General features: G+C 48.3%; 1 protein-coding gene across 1 annotated transcript in view; it reads right to left on the bottom strand.

Moving 5' to 3' along the window:
* The window catches only part of LOC147097368 (sorbitol dehydrogenase-like), a 31,587-nt gene extending 15,426 nt beyond the window's left edge, over nucleotides 1–16,161 (bottom strand). Inside the window, exons 1-5 of the mRNA XM_085972290.1 lie at nucleotides 16,102–16,161; nucleotides 12,187–12,220; nucleotides 11,142–11,306; nucleotides 8,579–8,738; nucleotides 2,933–3,051 (exon numbers count right to left, since the gene is read on the bottom strand). Of these exons, the coding sequence (XP_085828416.1) occupies nucleotides 2,933–3,051; nucleotides 8,579–8,738; nucleotides 11,142–11,306; nucleotides 12,187–12,220; nucleotides 16,102–16,158 (535 nt within the window). The 5' untranslated portion in view covers nucleotides 16,159–16,161. The remainder of the gene's footprint in view (nucleotides 1–2,932; nucleotides 3,052–8,578; nucleotides 8,739–11,141; nucleotides 11,307–12,186; nucleotides 12,221–16,101) is intronic.
* Between the last annotated feature and the right edge of the window lie 2,192 nt (nucleotides 16,162–18,353).

The raw sequence follows: 18,353 nt of genomic DNA, 5'->3' as shown, positions 1-18,353 counted from the left end.
AGCCACCTGTGGTTGAAGCATTAGCTTACGCAAATCTGGCATGGCTGAGTGCATCCCTTGCCTGACGGCCATCAATGTGATCGCCTGCTGCTGGATTGGCCACATCTGGCCCCGCAAGGCATCACTCCCCGTCCTCCTCCTCATCCTCTTCCTCATCCTCTTCCTTGTCCTCTTCATCTTCCTCCAAGGGGGCTGTGTGCTGAGCCACCTGTTCATCCGGCAGCACTAAGCCGCGCTGCTCTTCCTCCGAATCTGACGACCAGGATGAGAGGATGTAAATGGTTCCCATCCCGTTGTTATAGACTTCAGTTGAGGCAAGAAGCTTGCAAGCGCACACGCAAAGTGGCCTGAAATTATTCCCAATCAGTTCAAACAGCAGATGTGTGTCAGCTTGACCAGTCACAAGGTCATTAGGTTTGCAAAATCTTATCCCAAACCTCCAACAACAAAGTTGTTGCATTGGAATGCCAGCCATGTTACAGGAGTGCTTTTAAAGTGCTGCACCAATAATGGCTACATATCATGTCCTCAAGAAACTCGTCTCCTTGCAGCTGGACTGTTTCTGACAAGACGGGAAACAGGAGCCAGAGGCACGAAAATGGGACACTATCAAAATAGGATTATCAAGGCAGTTAACAGGCTCTTAACTGCCTTAACTACCTGTCCCACTGGTTGGAGTTGGGTCAGTTTGGAAGCGGCTGACCCGACACTCATGAAAATCGCGTGGGGGCGGGATGGAGGCAGATTGGGTGTCTGAAGCCATTTTTTCCGATTTTCACAGCTAACCCACCTCCAAACCCGCCTCTTCAAGGCTATTAAAATCAAGCCCTCTGTGTCCCATAATCTGCACCATTCCCTGGTCAATAGGGTGGGCGGTCACCTTGTTCCCAGGCCTCTGTCTTTACTACTCAATGTCTGGCTGGCAAGAGCTACATTGACACCATTGGGCCGCTCCCTCTGATATGTCCTCCAGGACTGTGGGTGGGTACCACTGATACCTCTCTGCAATGGCATGGCTGAGAACAGACGTGACTGTGTGGACATTCCCAGGTCCTACCCCCTTTTGACACCGTGTATTAAAAGTTCCATCAGTCTTATTTTCATTTAGATTCAGACAGAATCTGGAGCAGATTCCACTCCAGGGACTGCAGTGCAAACACACCCAGTTCGTGATAACTGCAAGCCGAGTGAAGTTGCAATGCCTCCCTGTTTTATTTTGAGTCTCATAAATGCAACCAATACGTTGGAGACACCCTGAGACTGCTTCTTATGAAGTTTACTGGTAATAAAATATTATTAGAGAATGTGTGTAATTGTACATTGGGAGGTTTCAAACAGGCTAAGATATTGGAAGAGCCAGCGTCAAATTCTGCTGAAAGTCTGCAATGTTTGTCACTGGGGTATGTTCTTATTTCATAGAATTAAACAGAATTAACAGCACAGAAACAAGCCATTCGGCCCAACTAGTCCATGCCGGCATTTATGCTCCACACGAGCCTCCTCCCTCCCCTCTTCATCCAACCCTATCGGCAATTTAACCCACAGAGGACACAGGACACACCAGGAGTATTGAGCACGTGTCTGATTTTAAACCAGACAGACAGTCTGTTTTTTTTTCTGGGAGGAGGCAGGGTTTGGCATTGAGTTATTCAGCTCTGGGAGCCATCATATTGTGACGCACTTTACACTGAACCTCTGCGGTGGTGCTAATTTTATCTTGACATTAATCTAAAATGTAACTGAATCTTGGGCCTGTCCTGATCAGTGATGTAAGGACATGATTGATCACATCACAATGCTAACCCTTTGTGTAATCGAGTATCTTTCAGGAATTTTCACACAGCAGCAGGTCATGTGAACATTTTGTAATCTGGGGCAGCGCTACCATTTTAGTCACAACTCTTTCCTCCCTATCCCCTAATCATTTAAGAGCATGAGGTATTGGTTAGGAAAAATAGGCCATTTGGCTCATTTAATGTAGGTTCAGATTTCCTGATAAACGGCATTAAAAAAAATCCCGTCACTGTGAAATGTGAGCTAGACTGCCACCCAGCCCAGTCAAACCTGTCCTAGGGGAATGGGGGGAAACTGAATTTCACGCCTGGGTTCATGAAAGTAGGCTGTGAATACTAGCCTAAACACCGAATGCATTGGCATGACATTTCTTTGCTATTTTAACGGAAAAATTAATCTGTTTAAAATAATCACCTCCTTCAACAAGTATGTATAAAATGCAGATTAGGTAACCCTGTCCTGAAAAGGAATTTCCTACAATGCCATTTGCACATTAATATACACAGAGCGGAATTTCATCGCACCATTTACAGCTAAAACTCAGATGTCTGCTGTTCCCATTTACCAGATATTTAGGCCTCGATTTTAACGCCGCCAGCCCACACACGGGACGGGAGCGGTGGGGAATTAAAATATCAGGATTGAGCAACCTGACCCCATTCCAGCCCCTTTAAATTTTAACATACAGAAAGCAGGCCATTGGCGAGGCTCCCGCAGCAGGCAGGCGGGGGGTCTAATTAACATTCCAAAGTCGCGGCACTCCTGACATCATCGGTGGCGGGACTTAAATTTCCTGGAAGTCAGCGGGAGGCCCCGGCAGCTGATCCGAGGCGGGAGCTGCCGATTCCCGAAGGAAGACCTGCTCATTTAGCACTCCTTGTGGGCCAGAAGGAGCAGGAGAGCTCCCCCCATGCTTATCAAGGAAGCCTTCGGCCTCCTCAGGCCCTGATTGCCTGTTATATGCAGACCGTCAGGTAAATGACTTCAAGCTTATAACCGGATTTAAAAACCCTAGGAAAGATAGCCGGTGATTATTCTGCTCCAGCCTCCGCCCCCACCCCCCCAGCCCCGATCTCCAAAAAAAGAAAGAATTGATTGTGGATGATTTGGTAGCTGCTCCATGTAAGCGACTCTTTACCTGCTCCACAGATGAAGACCTTGCTGCCCATTGTCACTCCTGCCCTGCGACAAGCATGAATGGCAACAGAAAGAGGCTCGACCATTGCACCTTCCTCATAGCTCACGCAGTCAGGAAGTCTGAAACGAAGGAGACACCAAAGGCATGAAGCCACACGATTTTACGTACTGTACATAAATTACTATCTAGAGCTCAGAATTCATGCTTTTCAGAATGGAGTGTGTGGATAAATAATTGAAGCAGAGAAAACCACGAGGAGGAGCACGGGTCAGTGAGATTTGTTTTGGGTTGCTCTAGCAAAGCGCTGGCACAGACACTGCAGACTGAAAGGCCTCTCCTTTTGTGGTTATCCATGGTTATATGGCCGAACAGACATGCTGCTGTGGTTTGGCACCAATGCACAGTATAGCAAAGAAGAGAATGCTCTTGTATGCCTACTTTGGGAATGTGAGGTGACATTTTGGAACTGAGTGTGTCCCTACTCTATTAAAAGAGACACAGAGGATGCACAGAATTTGGAACCCATGCCTGGTTATTCCAATGTGACCCACAGGGCTGAATTTTGCCGGCGCTCAGAGGGCGAGTTTGGAGGCGGGTCTATTGTCAAAATCCAAATGATTGACAGCAGGGCGTTATCCCGCTCTAAACCCGCCTCCTTGTGAGTTTCCCTAGTGTCGGTTCTGCCTGCACTTTGCAGACATGGCACTAAGCGACGGGTCATTCAATTGTGCTAGTTGAGAGGGTGTTTAAACCAAGTTACTCACCATTTTAGCAGGCACAAAGTATTTTCCCAAGTTTCGGGAATCACACCAGGGGAGTATGTCGGGTTCTGAACCAGCGCTTCATAGAATACTAACATGACATTGATAAAGAAAGACACACCCGAGTGACTACCCTTGTGACTATTTGTGTGGGATCTTTCTTTTCTTTTCTGGGTGCTTCTACGTCGTGCTACCCCTGCGGCTTCAGCCGAGGTAGAGGCAGCCTCCTCACTTCCGTGCTGCACCTGCTTAGACGCCTTTGGCGGTCATCCTCTGGGTTTTGGAGCCACTGATGGCACCACCAAAGTCTGCTCCTCCTGCGGCTGACTCAGCCATCACTGCCCGGGGAGGAATCTGGGGCTCTGACCAAGGGGGTGGAAGTCAGAGCGCTTGGAGCAGAGTCCCCCACTTCCATGTCCATCTGCAACATTTGACCCCTTGTGACCCCAACTCATTGTTCTTTGATGTAATGTTTTCCTGACTGACCTGTTTGGACACCATTTACACCTTTGATTGCTGTGATTATCTCTCTGCCGAGGTGTGATAAATGGCAGTTAGAAAGATTACCTGTAAACATCTGACATTATTCTCTGACTATATAAGCTGTGTTTTTATGCATGTCTCCACTTCATCTGACGAAGGAGCAGTGCTCCGAAAGCTTGTGATTTCAAATAAAGCTGTTGGACTATAACCTGGTGTTGTGTGATTTCTTACATTTGCCCTCCCACCATCATCCCTCTCATGAGCCACCTGCACTTCCCTGCTAGCAAGTAGCTGGAGAGCACCTTGCTGCACTTCAGTGGGGCCATGAGGGCCCACCTCTATACTGACATCCCTCCTACAAAGGACGTCTATGAGCCTCTGGTTTCTCTCCTCCATAGATGCCCATCCCTCCTCCATAGATGAGCATCTATTTTGAAGAGAAACCATGTTCTCATGCGACTGGCGCCGTGTCTCCTCCATGCAGGTGGCCATCCTATCCATGGAGGAAGCTATAGTTGCCAGTGACTGCGCCATGGAGATGGACTCCTCCATTCTCTGCACACTCGTAGTCACCGCGGTGGCAAAACCAGTCAGAGCCTCCTGCACTGCAGCTCCAGGATCGCCCTCTTCCTGAATGGCCCCCGAGGCTCAGCGTCTGCATGCAGCTGAGCAGAGCTAGGAGACTCCTGTGCCCTCCGACGAGGCGTCTCCACTGCTGTCACTGTCTCCACCATCTGCTGCTGCTCAGTTGTGATCTGTGAGACACCAGGTGACGACACTACTCTATCTCGCGACAGACCCACCGAGGTGTGCGGCTCTGCGCTGGTGCTGGGTTGCATTGTCTGAGGTGACGCTGTGTCCTCAAAGGCAGGAGGCTCCTCTGAGGAGTCGTCTTGCTGTTGCTCCTGGACATTGGGGCCGCTCTTGATGGACCTGTGGGAGAGTGAAGACATCAGTTAGATATACAGGATGTCGACTGCAGACACATAGCATTATCCACATGATGAGCATTCATCTTGTCTTGACATCACACCCCATATGAGGTAATGATGAAAGGCGTGCGATTGTTTGGAAATTCACTCTGTCACCAGCTTCTTCCACTGAGCCCCTCTCTCCGCCCCCCACTTCCAGAACGTCCACCACTCCAGCAATCTCCAGTGCTGCCTCCTCTGCACTCGTCAGATATGACATGATTTGTGGAGGCCCTCCTCCCGTTCTGTCCCTCTTCCTCTTATTGTGCGCTATCTTTTCCTGCAAGGAGGGAAAGAAGAGAAGGTTCGGTGAGAGTGATGGGATGAGTGTAAGGAATGGAATGGCATAGAGCTTTTACACTGACAATTTGATGGAGTGGGTTGGCAATACCAAGTTGCCTCCTTTTGTGTTGTTAGTTGCTGTCATTGCATAACGATGAGGCTGAGTGTGAGGGCTGCATGGTGAGATGCTGACCTGATAATGTAGATAGAGTTAGAGGGATGGATGAAGGTACAAGGGATGTTGGGATGTTGGGCTGTGTAGCGTTGTGGAGTAGGGGTGGCAATGTACAGTGGTGCGAATGTGATGCAGCGCACAGCAGCATCAAGGTAATTGTGGATTAATACTCACTTTTCCTGATCTTATTAGATCATTGAACCTCTTGCGGCACTGCACCCAGGTGCGAACCATCACTGACAGCCCCGTGACCTCCTGCGATATCTGCAGCCACGCTGCCTTTGTCTGCTGGGGAGGCCTCGTCCTGCCGTCCGCAGGGAAGAGAATCTCCCTACGTGCTTTCACTCCCTCCACAAGATGATGGAGGGACTCATCTGTGAAGCGAGGTGCTGCTCGTTGGCGCTGCAAGCTCACAGTGCAGAGACTCAAACACTGAAAGCACTGAATGCTATCGATTTTGCAACTGACAGTAACTGGGGCCATGGCCCCTTTACATAAACCGGCAATAATCGCATCATCCGATGACATCACCAGACCCGCACCCTTTAATAGGGCCGGGAAACGCGCAGGACAGGCCTAACAAGGCCCATTGGGGCAAGATTCGATTTATCGACGGGATCCACGCAGCAGCGGGGTCGCTCCCCTACCGCCGCCGACCTCTCCTGCCTTGAAGCCGCCCAGGTAGGTGAAATCATGGCCTGATCAATGTCTGAGTCAGCCCACAAATGGCGTTTACTGATAAGTTGTCTATTGGTGGGGAGGAATGTCTTCACCTCAGAACTGGAACAGTAGAAGATTACCCATGGCAGGCGAGAGCACTGAAATGGAGGCAATGATACAGATTCCGAGGAAGTATGACCCATTCTATTAGATTTGAGACTTCCTGGATTTGTTCCAGTTCCACAAGGACGGCCCCAGTTCTCCAATTACTGTAAAACTAAGGGAAGTGGGACAGGGCAAGAAAAAGCAAGGAAGCTTTTCTCATCCCATCTCTCCTGCTTCGGAATGTCCATCATTACCAACCTTGACCTTGGAAGGGCAGAACAGGCTTCAGTGGTCGACTCCTGTCCCTACGTTCCTACAGCTGGACTATCATGCAGATAGCTACAGGGAGGCTTAGATCATAAACCATGCGTCCCCTGCAGACACGCAAGAAAAAAAGAAAGACTTGCATTTCTATAGCACCTTTCACGACCACCGGATGTCCCAAAGCGCTTTACAGCCAACAAAGTACTTTTTGAAGTGTAGTCACTGTTGTAATTTGGGAAACGTAGCAACCAATTTGTGCACAGCAAGCTCCCACAAACAGCAATGTGATAATGGCCAGATAATCTGTTTTTTAGTGACATTAATTTAGGGATAAATATTGGCCAGGACACCAGGGAGAACTCTCCTGCTCTTCTTCTAAGTAGTGCCGTGGGATCTTTTACGTCCACCTGAGAGAGCAGACGGGGCCTTGGTTTAACTTCTCATCTGGAAGATGGCACCTCGGACAGTGCGGCACTCCCTCAGCACTGCACAGGAATGTCAGCCTAGATTTTTGTGCTCAAGTCTCTGGAGTGGAACTACGAACCCACAACCCTCTGACTCAGAGACGAGGGTGCTACCCACTGAGCCACGGCTGACAGGCACTTGATTAAACCCACTTAATATAGAAGGTGAGCACAAGTGAGCCTTGATCCAACAGGCCAGGCCACGGACTGAGTGAAACTCATCACACGTGCAGATTAAAAATAAAACAAAATACCTCAGAAGTTGGAAATCTGAAACAATAAGTGCTGGAAACGATCAACAGGTCAGGCAGCATCTGTGGAGAGAACAGGCAAGACATCTCAGGTATGGAGCCTTTGTCAGAGTTCTAAAGAAGGATCTATACCCGAAACACCTCGTCTCTTCTCTCCGCAGATGATGCCCGACCTGCTGTGTGCTTCCAACATTTTCTACATTGTTTCACACATGTAAGTGGTGGAATGGAGCGTCTGGCATCCCTGTGACTCGTGTTTGAAACCACTAACTGCCCTGCTCGAACAAACACTAAGGGCGGAATCTTACCTTCCAGGCCAAGTTCGAGGCGGGACTGCTGGTTTTCGGGTTCCAGTCCCGCCCCCAGCGACGTCTGACGAACAGACCCTATTTTGCCCTGATTGGCCTTGTTAAGCCCCGCCCTGCGGGCTTGCCGGTCAATTAATGGAAAGCCGGTGTCAGATGACGTCAGTTGATGACGCTTCATCTGCCGGTTTTCTTAAAGGCATATGCACCACACTTGTTTGACAGATGATTTGACAGTGTTTGACAGCATTGAGGAGCTGTCAAACGCTAACAATCACTGTCCAAAGGTGAGCCCTTGCACCCAGGCTCTCCAATTACTCTCTCCTTAGGATGAAACAGATGGCAGCTGCATGTGAGATTGCAGAAGCCATCTGTCGCTTCTCCCGATGAGATGAGGCTGCACAAACACATCAAAGCTTGTCACCTGCAGATGCATCAACCACAGTAAAAAAAAAATTCCTAACATTCTCTCACCTGTCATACTTACCAGTGTCCCACTGCAGCCTTCACACTACCTCTGCAGCTGTCATTTCTACAGTTACAGTACAACAGACCCACAGCTCGCCTCACTTATCCTGGTGGGGTTCCCCGATGTCGGGAAGCCCGCAGCAGCAGTCGAAACATTGGAAAAAGCCTCTTAACTGCCTGCTAACTACGTGTTAACAGGCAGTTACGTGGCTATAATCCTCTTCCTGCCGCTAGGAGTCGGGTCCCTGCGCAGATCGGGGACCCGACTCCCAGGAAGATTGGTTGGAGGTGGGTTAGGAGCGGGTTTGGGACCCGCTCCCATTTTTGGGGATTTTCCCAGCAGTCCCGCCTCCTCAGAGCTGGTAAAATCCAGCCCTAATATTATGAATTCCTAGATAAAGAAACTTTTTAACAGGCAGCAGATCACGTTATCATAATTTTAACTTGAGGAACTAACTTGTAGCAGTAGCTGGCTTTGTGGACATAGTATCGGCACATAGCTCCGTCATCAGGAGGAAGACCAGAGCTGAAGCTCGTTGGCGACAAGTTGTAACGTCCAGCTCGAACATACTGATCATTCTCTCTGGGGACACCAGGCTCAATGGCAACTCTGTCACCTGCAGCAAAGGAAAGACATGGACCGCTAGTTAAATTAAATTTCTCTGTTTCTTGCTTTTGAACAAATCGTCATTGCTACATTGTTTCGCTGTGCGTTCTCCAAAATTGGTAGTGTTAGTGCTGTGCATTCTCTGAAATCAGTAGTGTTAGCGCTGTGCGTTCCCTGAAATCAGTAGTGTTAGCGCTGTGCGTTCTCTGAAATCGGTAGTGTTCGCGCTGTGTATTCTCTGAAATCGGTAGTGTTAGCGCTATGCGTTCTCTGAAATCGGTAGTGTTCGCGCTGTGTATTCTCTGAAATCGGTAGTGTTAGCGCTGTGCATTCTCTGAAATCAGTAGTGTTAGCACTGTGCATTCTCTGAAATTGGTAGTGTTAGCGCTGTGCATTCTCTGAAATCAGTAGTGTTAGCGCTGTGCGTTCCCTGAAATCAGTAGTGTTAGCGCTGTGCATTCTCTGAAATCGGTAGTGTTCGCGCTGTGTATTCTCTGAAATCGGTAGTGTTAGCGCTGTGCATTCTCTGAAATCAGTAGTGTTAGCACTGTGCATTCTCTGAAATTGGTAGTGTTAGCGCTGTGCATTCTCTGAAATTGGTAGTGTTAGCGCTGTGCGTTCTCCAAAATCGGTAGTGATAGCACTGTGCATTCTCTGAAATCAGTAGTGTTAGCGCTGAACGTTCTCTGAAATCAGTAGTGTTAACGCTGTGCGTTCTCTGAAATCAGTAGTGTTAGCGCTGTGCGTTCTCTGAAATCAGTAGTGTTAACGCTGTGCGTTCTCTGAAATCAGTAGTGTTAGCGCTGTGCGTTCTCTGAAATCGGTAGTGTTAACGCTGTGCGTTCTCTGAAATCGGTAGTGTTCGCGCTGTGTATTCTCTGAAATCGGTAGTGTTAGCGCTATGCGTTCTCTGAAATCGGTAGTGTTCGCGCTGTGTATTCTCTGAAATCGGTAGTGTTAGCGCTGTGCATTCTCTGAAATCAGTAGTGTTAGCACTGTGCATTCTCTGAAATTGGTAGTGTTAGCACTGTGCATTCTCTGAAATTGGTAGTGTTAGCGCTGTGCGTTCCCTGAAATCAGTAGTGTTAACGCTGTGCGTTCTCTGAAATCAGTAGTGTTAGCGCTGTGCATTCTCTGAAATCGGTAGTGTTAGCGCTATGCGTTCTCTGAAATCGGTAGTGTTCGCGCTGTGTATTCTCTGAAATCGGTAGTGTTAGCGCTGTGCATTCTCTGAAATCAGTAGTGTTAGCACTGTGCATTCTCTGAAATTGGTAGTGTTAGCGCTGTGCATTCTCTGAAATTGGTAGTGTTAGCGCTGTGCGTTCTCCAAAATCGGTAGTGATAGCACTGTGCATTCTCTGAAATCAGTAGTGTTAGCGCTGAACGTTCCCTGAAATCAGTAGTGTTAGCGTTGTGTGTTCTCTCAAATCGGTAGTGTCAGTGCTGTGCATTCTCTGAAATCTGGAGTGTTAGCGCTGTGCGTTCTCTGACCCTGAATGCTTTCAGTGCGATACTTCCCACACATTGGGGTTATTGTTCAGGATTTAGCATCTGCCTATTCTACAGTGTCATCCATCCCACATAAAGCAAGTTCCCCTCCTCAGTGTGCCCAAGAATTCAAGATCAGACTCATTCGAGCAGGCACGCTCAGGCTGGCTTTGGGATTGTTCTGCTGCTCTGGATTAAATTTTAATGAAAGTTAAATGGACTCCATTCCTCATCAGTGAGGGGGTTAGCTGGTGACAGCTCATTCCAGAGCCTCTGATCATACTGCACAACCTTTAGGAAAACTTAATAAGTGGCACATACAATCTCACTACTGTCTGATGAGCATTTCCTCCATTTAAAAGTCACAGTAATGTGAGTGCAAGCGTTCCTTCATCACATAAGCATGGGCTTAAAATAGTTATTCCCCTCCTGCACTCAACAGGAAAAACTACATTTGCCATGGTCCCATTTTGACTTGTCGTTGAAGATTTAAAACAATGAAATTCTCAAACTTCCTCTGGAATCATAAAGCACAGAAAGAGGCCATTCGGCCCTTCATGTCTGTGCCGGCTCATGGACAGCGCTATCCAATTATCCCTTGCTCTTTCTCCATAGCCCTGCAAATGTTTCCTTTTCAAGTATATATCCAATTATCTTTTTGAAAGTTACTATTGAATCTGCTTCCACCACCCTTTCAGGCAGCGCATTCCAGATCGTAACAACGTACTGCTTAAAATAAAAAAAAGTGATTTTCATCTCGCCTCTGGTTCTTTTGTTTCAATCTGTGTCCTCTGGTTACTGACCCACCTGCCAGTGGAAACAGTTTCTCCTTATTTACACTATCAAAGCCCTTCATAATTTTGAACACCTCTATTAAACCTCCCCTTAAGTTCTGATGATGACATAGAATGCTTTGCGGGCTGACCTGCTTTGAGGTGTTGAACTCCAGCCCCCACTCTAACTACAGTGCCCGAGAATTCGTGACCCAGAACCAATGGCTTTGTGATGACAAAATCTCCGAATCCACCTTCTAGCCAGAAATGGATGTCCGTACCGCAGATTCCGACAGAATTGATCTTCAGCAGAACCTCTGAAAGTACAGTACAGAAAGAGTAACCAATAGCTGAGGTATAGGGTATTTTAAGAGTGCACAGACATTGTCCTAGAATTTGCTGGAGTGGGGCATCTCAGTGAGCACCGTGAGTTGTATTTTTCATCACCTTTCAGCTCCAATTATTTTTGCGTTGCAAATTGCTGGAAGTGCAAGCAGATAATGGGGCGGCGAGGGCAACGGGGTATCTGGGACCTTGGTGAACAATGGGACCAACAGTCAATCTCCTTAACCGGTGAGATTTTAGGATAGATGGAGAAGGAAATAGTGAATTCGAGTAAAATCAGATACAGCAGCAGAAATAAAGAGAGGGAAAAAAAGATTGGATTAAGAGAGAGAAAAAAGACACCAAGGAAAAGTAAGAAAAAAAATGTTAAATGCCTCTAGGAACAATTTACTACCTGCAGGAGTGAGACTCCACAGTTTCAATTGTTCCCTTTCTGTGCCTCTGAGGTTGAGTGGCATTGCAAGAGCATAAATCACCCCATTAACATGGTCCTTACGCCACAAAGTAGCAGCTCTAACTTTCTGCGGTGAGCTTAATTCGTATTTACAGCGCTAATCCAGCAATTGCTCGACACTCACGGAGAGGTTGACAGTGAGATCCGGTTTCTGTGAGGCTAACGAAGAGCGGTGCAAATCAGCCAGCAATTTGTGGATATTCGCAACTCACGGCGTATCTCTTCCTTGCCACAAATTGCTGTGTGTGAGATAAACAGCAGAGGTCCAATTTGCCAGCTAAAATCTGCCTTTCTATATTTTTTTATTTTTAAAAGTGTTTTTTAAAATACGCTGCCCTTTCTGAAAAGTAACTAATTGTTATGGCAATAATAAAAATGGAAAGAATAAAAAGACTTGCCGTTAGGTGCTGGTTCTGGAACTGGTCGCTTCTCCTGTGGCGAGATGAAAAAGAAAAAGACTTGCATTTATATAGCGCCTTTCACGACCTACGGACGTCCCAAAGTGCTTTACAGCCAATGAAGTACTTCTGAAATGTAGTCACTGTTGTAACATAGGAAACGCGATAGTCAAATTGTGCAGAGCACGTTCCCACAAACAACAAAGTGATAATGAACAGATAATCTGTTTTAGTGATGTTGATTGAGGGATAAATATTGGCCAGGACACCAGGGATAACTCTTCTTCGGAATAGTGGCATGGGATCTTTTACGTCCACCTGAGAGAGTAGATTGAGCCTCGGTTGAACATCTTATCTGAAAGAAATATGACTCTAGGGGGGCGATTTTGCCAGCCCTGGGGAGGCGGGTATGGAGGCAGGACTGCCGGGAAAATGGCAGAATTCGGGGCCGGGTGCCCAACCTACCTCCATGCCATCTTCCCAGGAGGCGGGTAGCCGTCCCGCGCCGGGTCCCATCTCCTAGGAGGCGGGAAGGCATTAAAGCCTATTAACTGCCTTTTAACAGGTAGTTAACATGCAGAAAATAGGATTATCCCCTTTTTGCCCTCATAAGTGCAGGCTTCCCGAAGGCTCCGAAACCCGCCAGCTCAGCGAGGCGAGTACTGGGTCTGCGGGGGTCAGGGGGGTGCAAAAGTGTGCTGTGAAGGTAAGTGATGGGTGCAAGAGTGTAGAGGTGAGTATCTGAGGTAAGTGTTTTTAAAAGTGTACTTAGCTTTGTTTCTCCCTGCAGGCTTCAGTCGGTTTGTATGCGGAGAGTCTCGCACCTCCGTGTTGCAGATGAGCGATGGCTGTTGCATTCTCATAAGCAACAACCATCTCATTTCTGTAAAAAAAAAGGTTGATGAGGTCTTGTATGCAAGACCTCATCAAACTACAGAGAATGTCACTGTTTGACAGCTTCACAGAGCTGTCAAACGATGAAAATTCATCTGTCAAAAATTTTTGACAGATGAAATGTCATACATTGACTTGCTCTGCAACCGGCTTTCCCTTAATTGGCCTGCTAAGCCTGCTGGGCGGGCTTAACAAGGTCAATCAAGGGAAAATAGCGTGGGTTGGCCACAAGCCGATGGAGGCGGGACAACGACCCGACAAGCAGCAGTCCCGCCTCCAGTCACAAAATCGCCCCCTATGACTCTAAGGCACCTCCGACAGTGCAGCACTCCCTCAGTACTGTACCGGAGTCTCAGCCTAGATTTTTTGTGCTCAAGTCCTTGGAGTGGGACTTGAACCCACAACCTTCTGACACAGAAGCGAGAGTGCTACCCACTGAGCCACAAAAAATAAGTGCCACCAGAAATTCTGGCAGCAATGGGATTTGACGCCGCAGCGACTGGAGCCTTACTCCAGTGCTTTAGACTACTTGGCCATGCTACGACAGGGGGACGTGCATTGAGAGGTCTGATCCTTCAATGATGTGATAGAAATCACAGACACAGTGCAATAGAAATTTGGATTGGGTGGTAGCACAAAACAGGCAGTATCAAATCGGCCGCCTATTGTACAATATTCAGTCCCATTGACTTCAATGGAACATAAGAAATAGGAGCAGGAATAGGCCACTTGGCCCCTCGAGCCTGCTCCGCCATTCAATAAGATCATGGCTGATCTTGGGCTCAAAGCCACTTCCCAGCCCGCTCCCCATAACCCTTCACTCCCTTACCTTGCAAAAATCTGTCTCCCTTCACTCCCTTACCTTGCAAAAATCTGTCTATCTCCACCTTAAATGCATTTAATGACCCAGCCTCCACAGCTCTCTGGGGCAGAGAATTCCGCAGATTTACCGCCCTCTGAGAGAAGAAGTTCCCCCTCATCTCAGTTCTAAAAAGCAAACTGAATATCAAACGGGACATATACCATGCAAGTAGAATTTTTCTCTGGAAAAAAACACATTTGTAAAGTGACAACTTGAAAACAAAATGTACAAAAGTTTCAGTAACAAGAATAGAATTGACCAAGTCCAATTTATAATCAATTCCACTGTCTCAATGCCAGCTGGCTCGGTGGGTAGCTACTCTTGCCTGAGTTACATAGAATTGCATAGCATTTACAGCACATAAACAGGCCACTCGGCCCAACTGGTCTATGCCAGTGTTTATGCTCTACACGAGTCTCCTTCCACCCCACCTCATCTCACCCCATCAGCATAACCTTCTATTCCTTTCTCCCTCATGTACTTATCTAACTTCCCCTTAAATGCATCAATACTATTCGCCTCAACCATTCCCTGTGGTGGTGAGTTCCACAGTCTCGCCACTCTCTGGGTAAAGAAGTTTCTCCTGAATTCCTGATTGCATTTATTAGTGACCGTCTTATACTTATGACCCCCTAGTTTTGGACTCCCCCACAAGTGGAAACATCTTCTCTATGTCTACCCGATAGTTGAACACAGAATTTGGGCAAAGGGGTAGAAATTCATTGTGGCCAGTAACGCAAACTTGCGACAGCGAACCAGCAGCCAATTTTACTCCGCCCAATTTTCTTTTCCGATTCATTCGCTGTCGCTCGTTTTGCACTATTACCCGCAAGATGAATTTTTACCCGCTAATGCTCAGTACCGAGGGAGTGCTACATTACCATTTCAATGGGACGTTAAACTGAGGCCGATTTTTCTGTTCCAGTGGTTCAGGCACAGGTTATTTGACCAAGAGCTGGGAATTCTCTGGTGCCAACATTCCTCCCTCTTTCCTCAACCAATGTCACGAACACCAAATAGACTGGTCATTGCTGTTTATCTTCTTCTTAGGCAGTCCCTCGGAACCGAGGATGACTTGCTTCCACATTAAAAATGAGTTCTCAGGTGACTGATGAGTCCAATGCGGGACCTACAGTCTCTGTCACAGGTGGGGCAGACGGTGGTTGAAGCGGCGGGTGGGTGGGGTGCTTGGGTTGACGTACGCTCCTTGCGCTGCCTGCACTTGGCTTCCGCTTGCTCCCGAAGAGACTCGGTGTTCGGCGCCTTCCCGGATGCTTCTCCTCCACTTTGTACGGTCTTGGGCCAGGGATTCCCAGGTGTCGGTGGGGATGTTACACTTTTTCAAGGAAGCTTTGAGGGTGTCCTTGAAGCGTTTCCTCTGCCCACCTGTGGCTCTCTTGCCGTGTCGAGCTCCGAGTAGAGCGCTTGTTTTGGAAGTCTTGTATCGGGCATGCGGACAATGTGACCCGTCCATCGGAGCTGATTGAGCGTGGTCAAAGCTTCGATGCTGGGGATGTTGGCCTCAGCAAGAACACTGACGTTGGTGCGCCTATCCTGCCAATGGATTTGCAGGATCTTGCGGAGGCAGCGTTGGTGGTAAGGCCCATGCTCTCATATGCTTCGGTGAAGGTGTTGACGATGGTTTGGAGTTCGACCTCTGAGTGAGCGCAGACGCAAGCATCGTCTGCATACTGTAATTCGACGACAGAGGATGGAACGACCTTTGATCTGGGCTGGAGGTGACGGAGGTTGAACAGTTTCCCGTTTGTTCTGTAAATTAGCTCCACTCCAGCGGGGAGCTTACTGAGGGTGAGATGGAGCATTGCAGCAAGGAAGATCGAGATCTTAAATAACAACAGAAAATGCTGGAAAAACTCAGCAGGCCAGGCAACATCCGTGGAGAGAAATTAGGGTGACGTTTCGGGTCTGCAAAATAGTTGCTATGCTTGCCTACGGAACAACAGCGACGACACTTCAAAGTACTGTTTCTAAGAGATGTGATAAAGCACTCCCCTCTTTCTTTCTCTTTTCTTAACCATTGCTTCTAAGAGTTAAATGAATTAATGCCCATTTATACAGAGCTTGCAGTGTTGATCCACGATAGCTACCTGCAAATACAACATTAGGTATAACTCAAGGCAAAAGAGACGATCAGTTACCAGTCTCAAATCTCCTGCACCATGGACCACAACTGACAGGTTCTCTTGCTGCGCCATCTCCAGTTTCTCAGTCTAGAATGGACGGTAATCAGCGGTCTCTTTTAAGCCACTGCTCACTTCAGGGTGAGTTCAAAAGTAGTTCAATGATTGAGTAATATTGGGCAAACTTTGCCAATGTTTAGAGTACCTGGTGTTCCACTCAACTGAAGCTTTTATTTACTGTCCAAAAGTTCATTGATAGAGTTGCTATTTGTCACTTTAGCACCGCAGCCAAGACAATGGCCCGGAATTTGCGGTCGGAATGGCGGCGAGCTGGCAGCGTTCGCCGTCATTCCGCCTTTGAAACTGACCGCAACTTTGGGATTTGGGGCAGGCGCACGCGGAAGTCCTGAAGTTGCCGTCTGTCACTGACAGCGCTGAACCAGGCTGCGCTGTGCAACCCCCCATCCTTCCACCACCCTCCAACCCCCCACACAGCCGGCAGTCTGTGTAATCACCCAAATCAGGGAAACTGATGAAAACTTCGGGCTGGATTTTCATTGAGGAGGCGGGTAGGAGGCGGGACTACAACTTTCGCCCCGCTCATATGTTCACTAGCTCGCTGAGGTCTGTGATTGTTCTCATAGACTACTGTAGTACCATATTTAAATAAGGTAATTAAGTCAGAATTGGAAACCTATATAAATCATATAGAGTTGCCACAACCAGAACAACTTGTATTTATATAGCTCCTTTAACGTAGCTTCAAGCTCGGCTGAGCTGCATGCAGGCGCTGAGCCTCGGGGGCCATCAAGAGGGTGATCTTGGAGGCGCAGCAACAATGCATGAGGCTCTGGCATCTTTTGCAGCCGCGATTTCTGCAAATATTCAGAGAATGGAGGAGTCCATTTCCAACATGAGCACCACCATGTCGCAGGCGATGCCGACGAAGGGCTCTTCCATGGAAAAGATGGCTACCTGCATGGAGCACATGAGCACATGCTAGCTGTGGACAACAGATGGCAGGTGATCATGGGCCTCCTCTGAAGGAGGGATGTAAACTTTGACTTGGGCCTTCATCGCCCCACTGCTGTGCAGCAAGGTGCTCGCCAGCTCCTTGCTAGCAGGGAAGTGCGGGGGGGCCCAGGAGAGCGATAATGTTAAGAGGGGACACGGAAGTAGGGGCTCTTCTCAAAGTGCTCCCACTTCTCCCCATTGCCTCCCCCTCAGTCAGAGCCCCAGATGCTTCCTCGAATCGCGATGGCCGAGTCTGCCCCTGCACAGTCGCAGGAGGAGCAGGCTCCAAAAGCCAGAGGACGTCCGCCAAAAGTGTCAACGCAGTCGCAGCAGGGAAGTGAGCAGCCTGCAAGTACCTCTGCTGAAGCCACAGGGGTTGCACCTCATAGAAGCACTCGCAAAAGAAAAATGACACAAAAGTAGATGCACAAGGGTAAGCGCATGGGTGTATCAACAAATGGTAGTGCTAAGTTTCAGATGTTTTGATTGAACACAATTTTTTTTCTTTGCACAACTTTCGGGTCTTGTCCATTTTTGCCTCAAACCTTGGAAGTGGCTTTGTCACTTGGAGTGAATGGTGACGCATTATTTGACCTCGAGCATTGGGGCTCTGGGTGAGAGCAATGGATTGGTCATTGTAAGGATGCTTTATGGTGTTGTTGGGGGCGGGGGGAAACTTAGTACAGCATGTGGCAGCCATGTGGCTGAATTGGAGCAAGTTAAGTAAATCTGGCCATGATACGGCCATCCCGTGCCTCCCGGGCAGCAATGTGCGCCGCTGCTGGTGGCATCTGCATCTCAGGTTCCTCCTCCTCCTTGTCTTCCACCTGCTCGTCTTCCTCCTCTGAAGAGGCTATGTTCTGTGCGCCATGCTCCTCCTGCAGCTCTAATCCTCGCTGCTGTGCTATGTTGTGCAGCACATAGCAGATGACGATAATCCTCGCTGCTGTGCTATGTTGTGCAGCACATAGCAGATGACGATAATCCTCGCTGCTGTGCTATGTTGTGCAGCACATAGCAGATGACGATGATTCTGGCGACCCTGGCTGGTGCGTACTGAAGAGCTCCTCCAGAACCGTCAAGGCATCTGAAGCGCATGCCTATTGCTTGTTCTATGACACATCTGGTGGAGATGTTGCTGTCAGTATAATCCTCCTCAGCCTCAGTACTTGGTCTCTTCAGGGGTGTCATGAGCCACGACTAGCCCTTGTCGCCAAGCAGCCAGCCAGTAAATCTGTTTGGAGGTGCGAAGAGCT

Source organism: Somniosus microcephalus, chromosome 32, assembly GCF_052327205.1.
Source record: "Somniosus microcephalus isolate GS21.2 chromosome 32, FLI_Smic_1.0, whole genome shotgun sequence".
Taxonomy (NCBI): Eukaryota; Metazoa; Chordata; class Chondrichthyes; order Squaliformes; family Somniosidae; genus Somniosus; species Somniosus microcephalus.
This window is presented reverse-complemented; position numbering and strand designations above follow the sequence as displayed.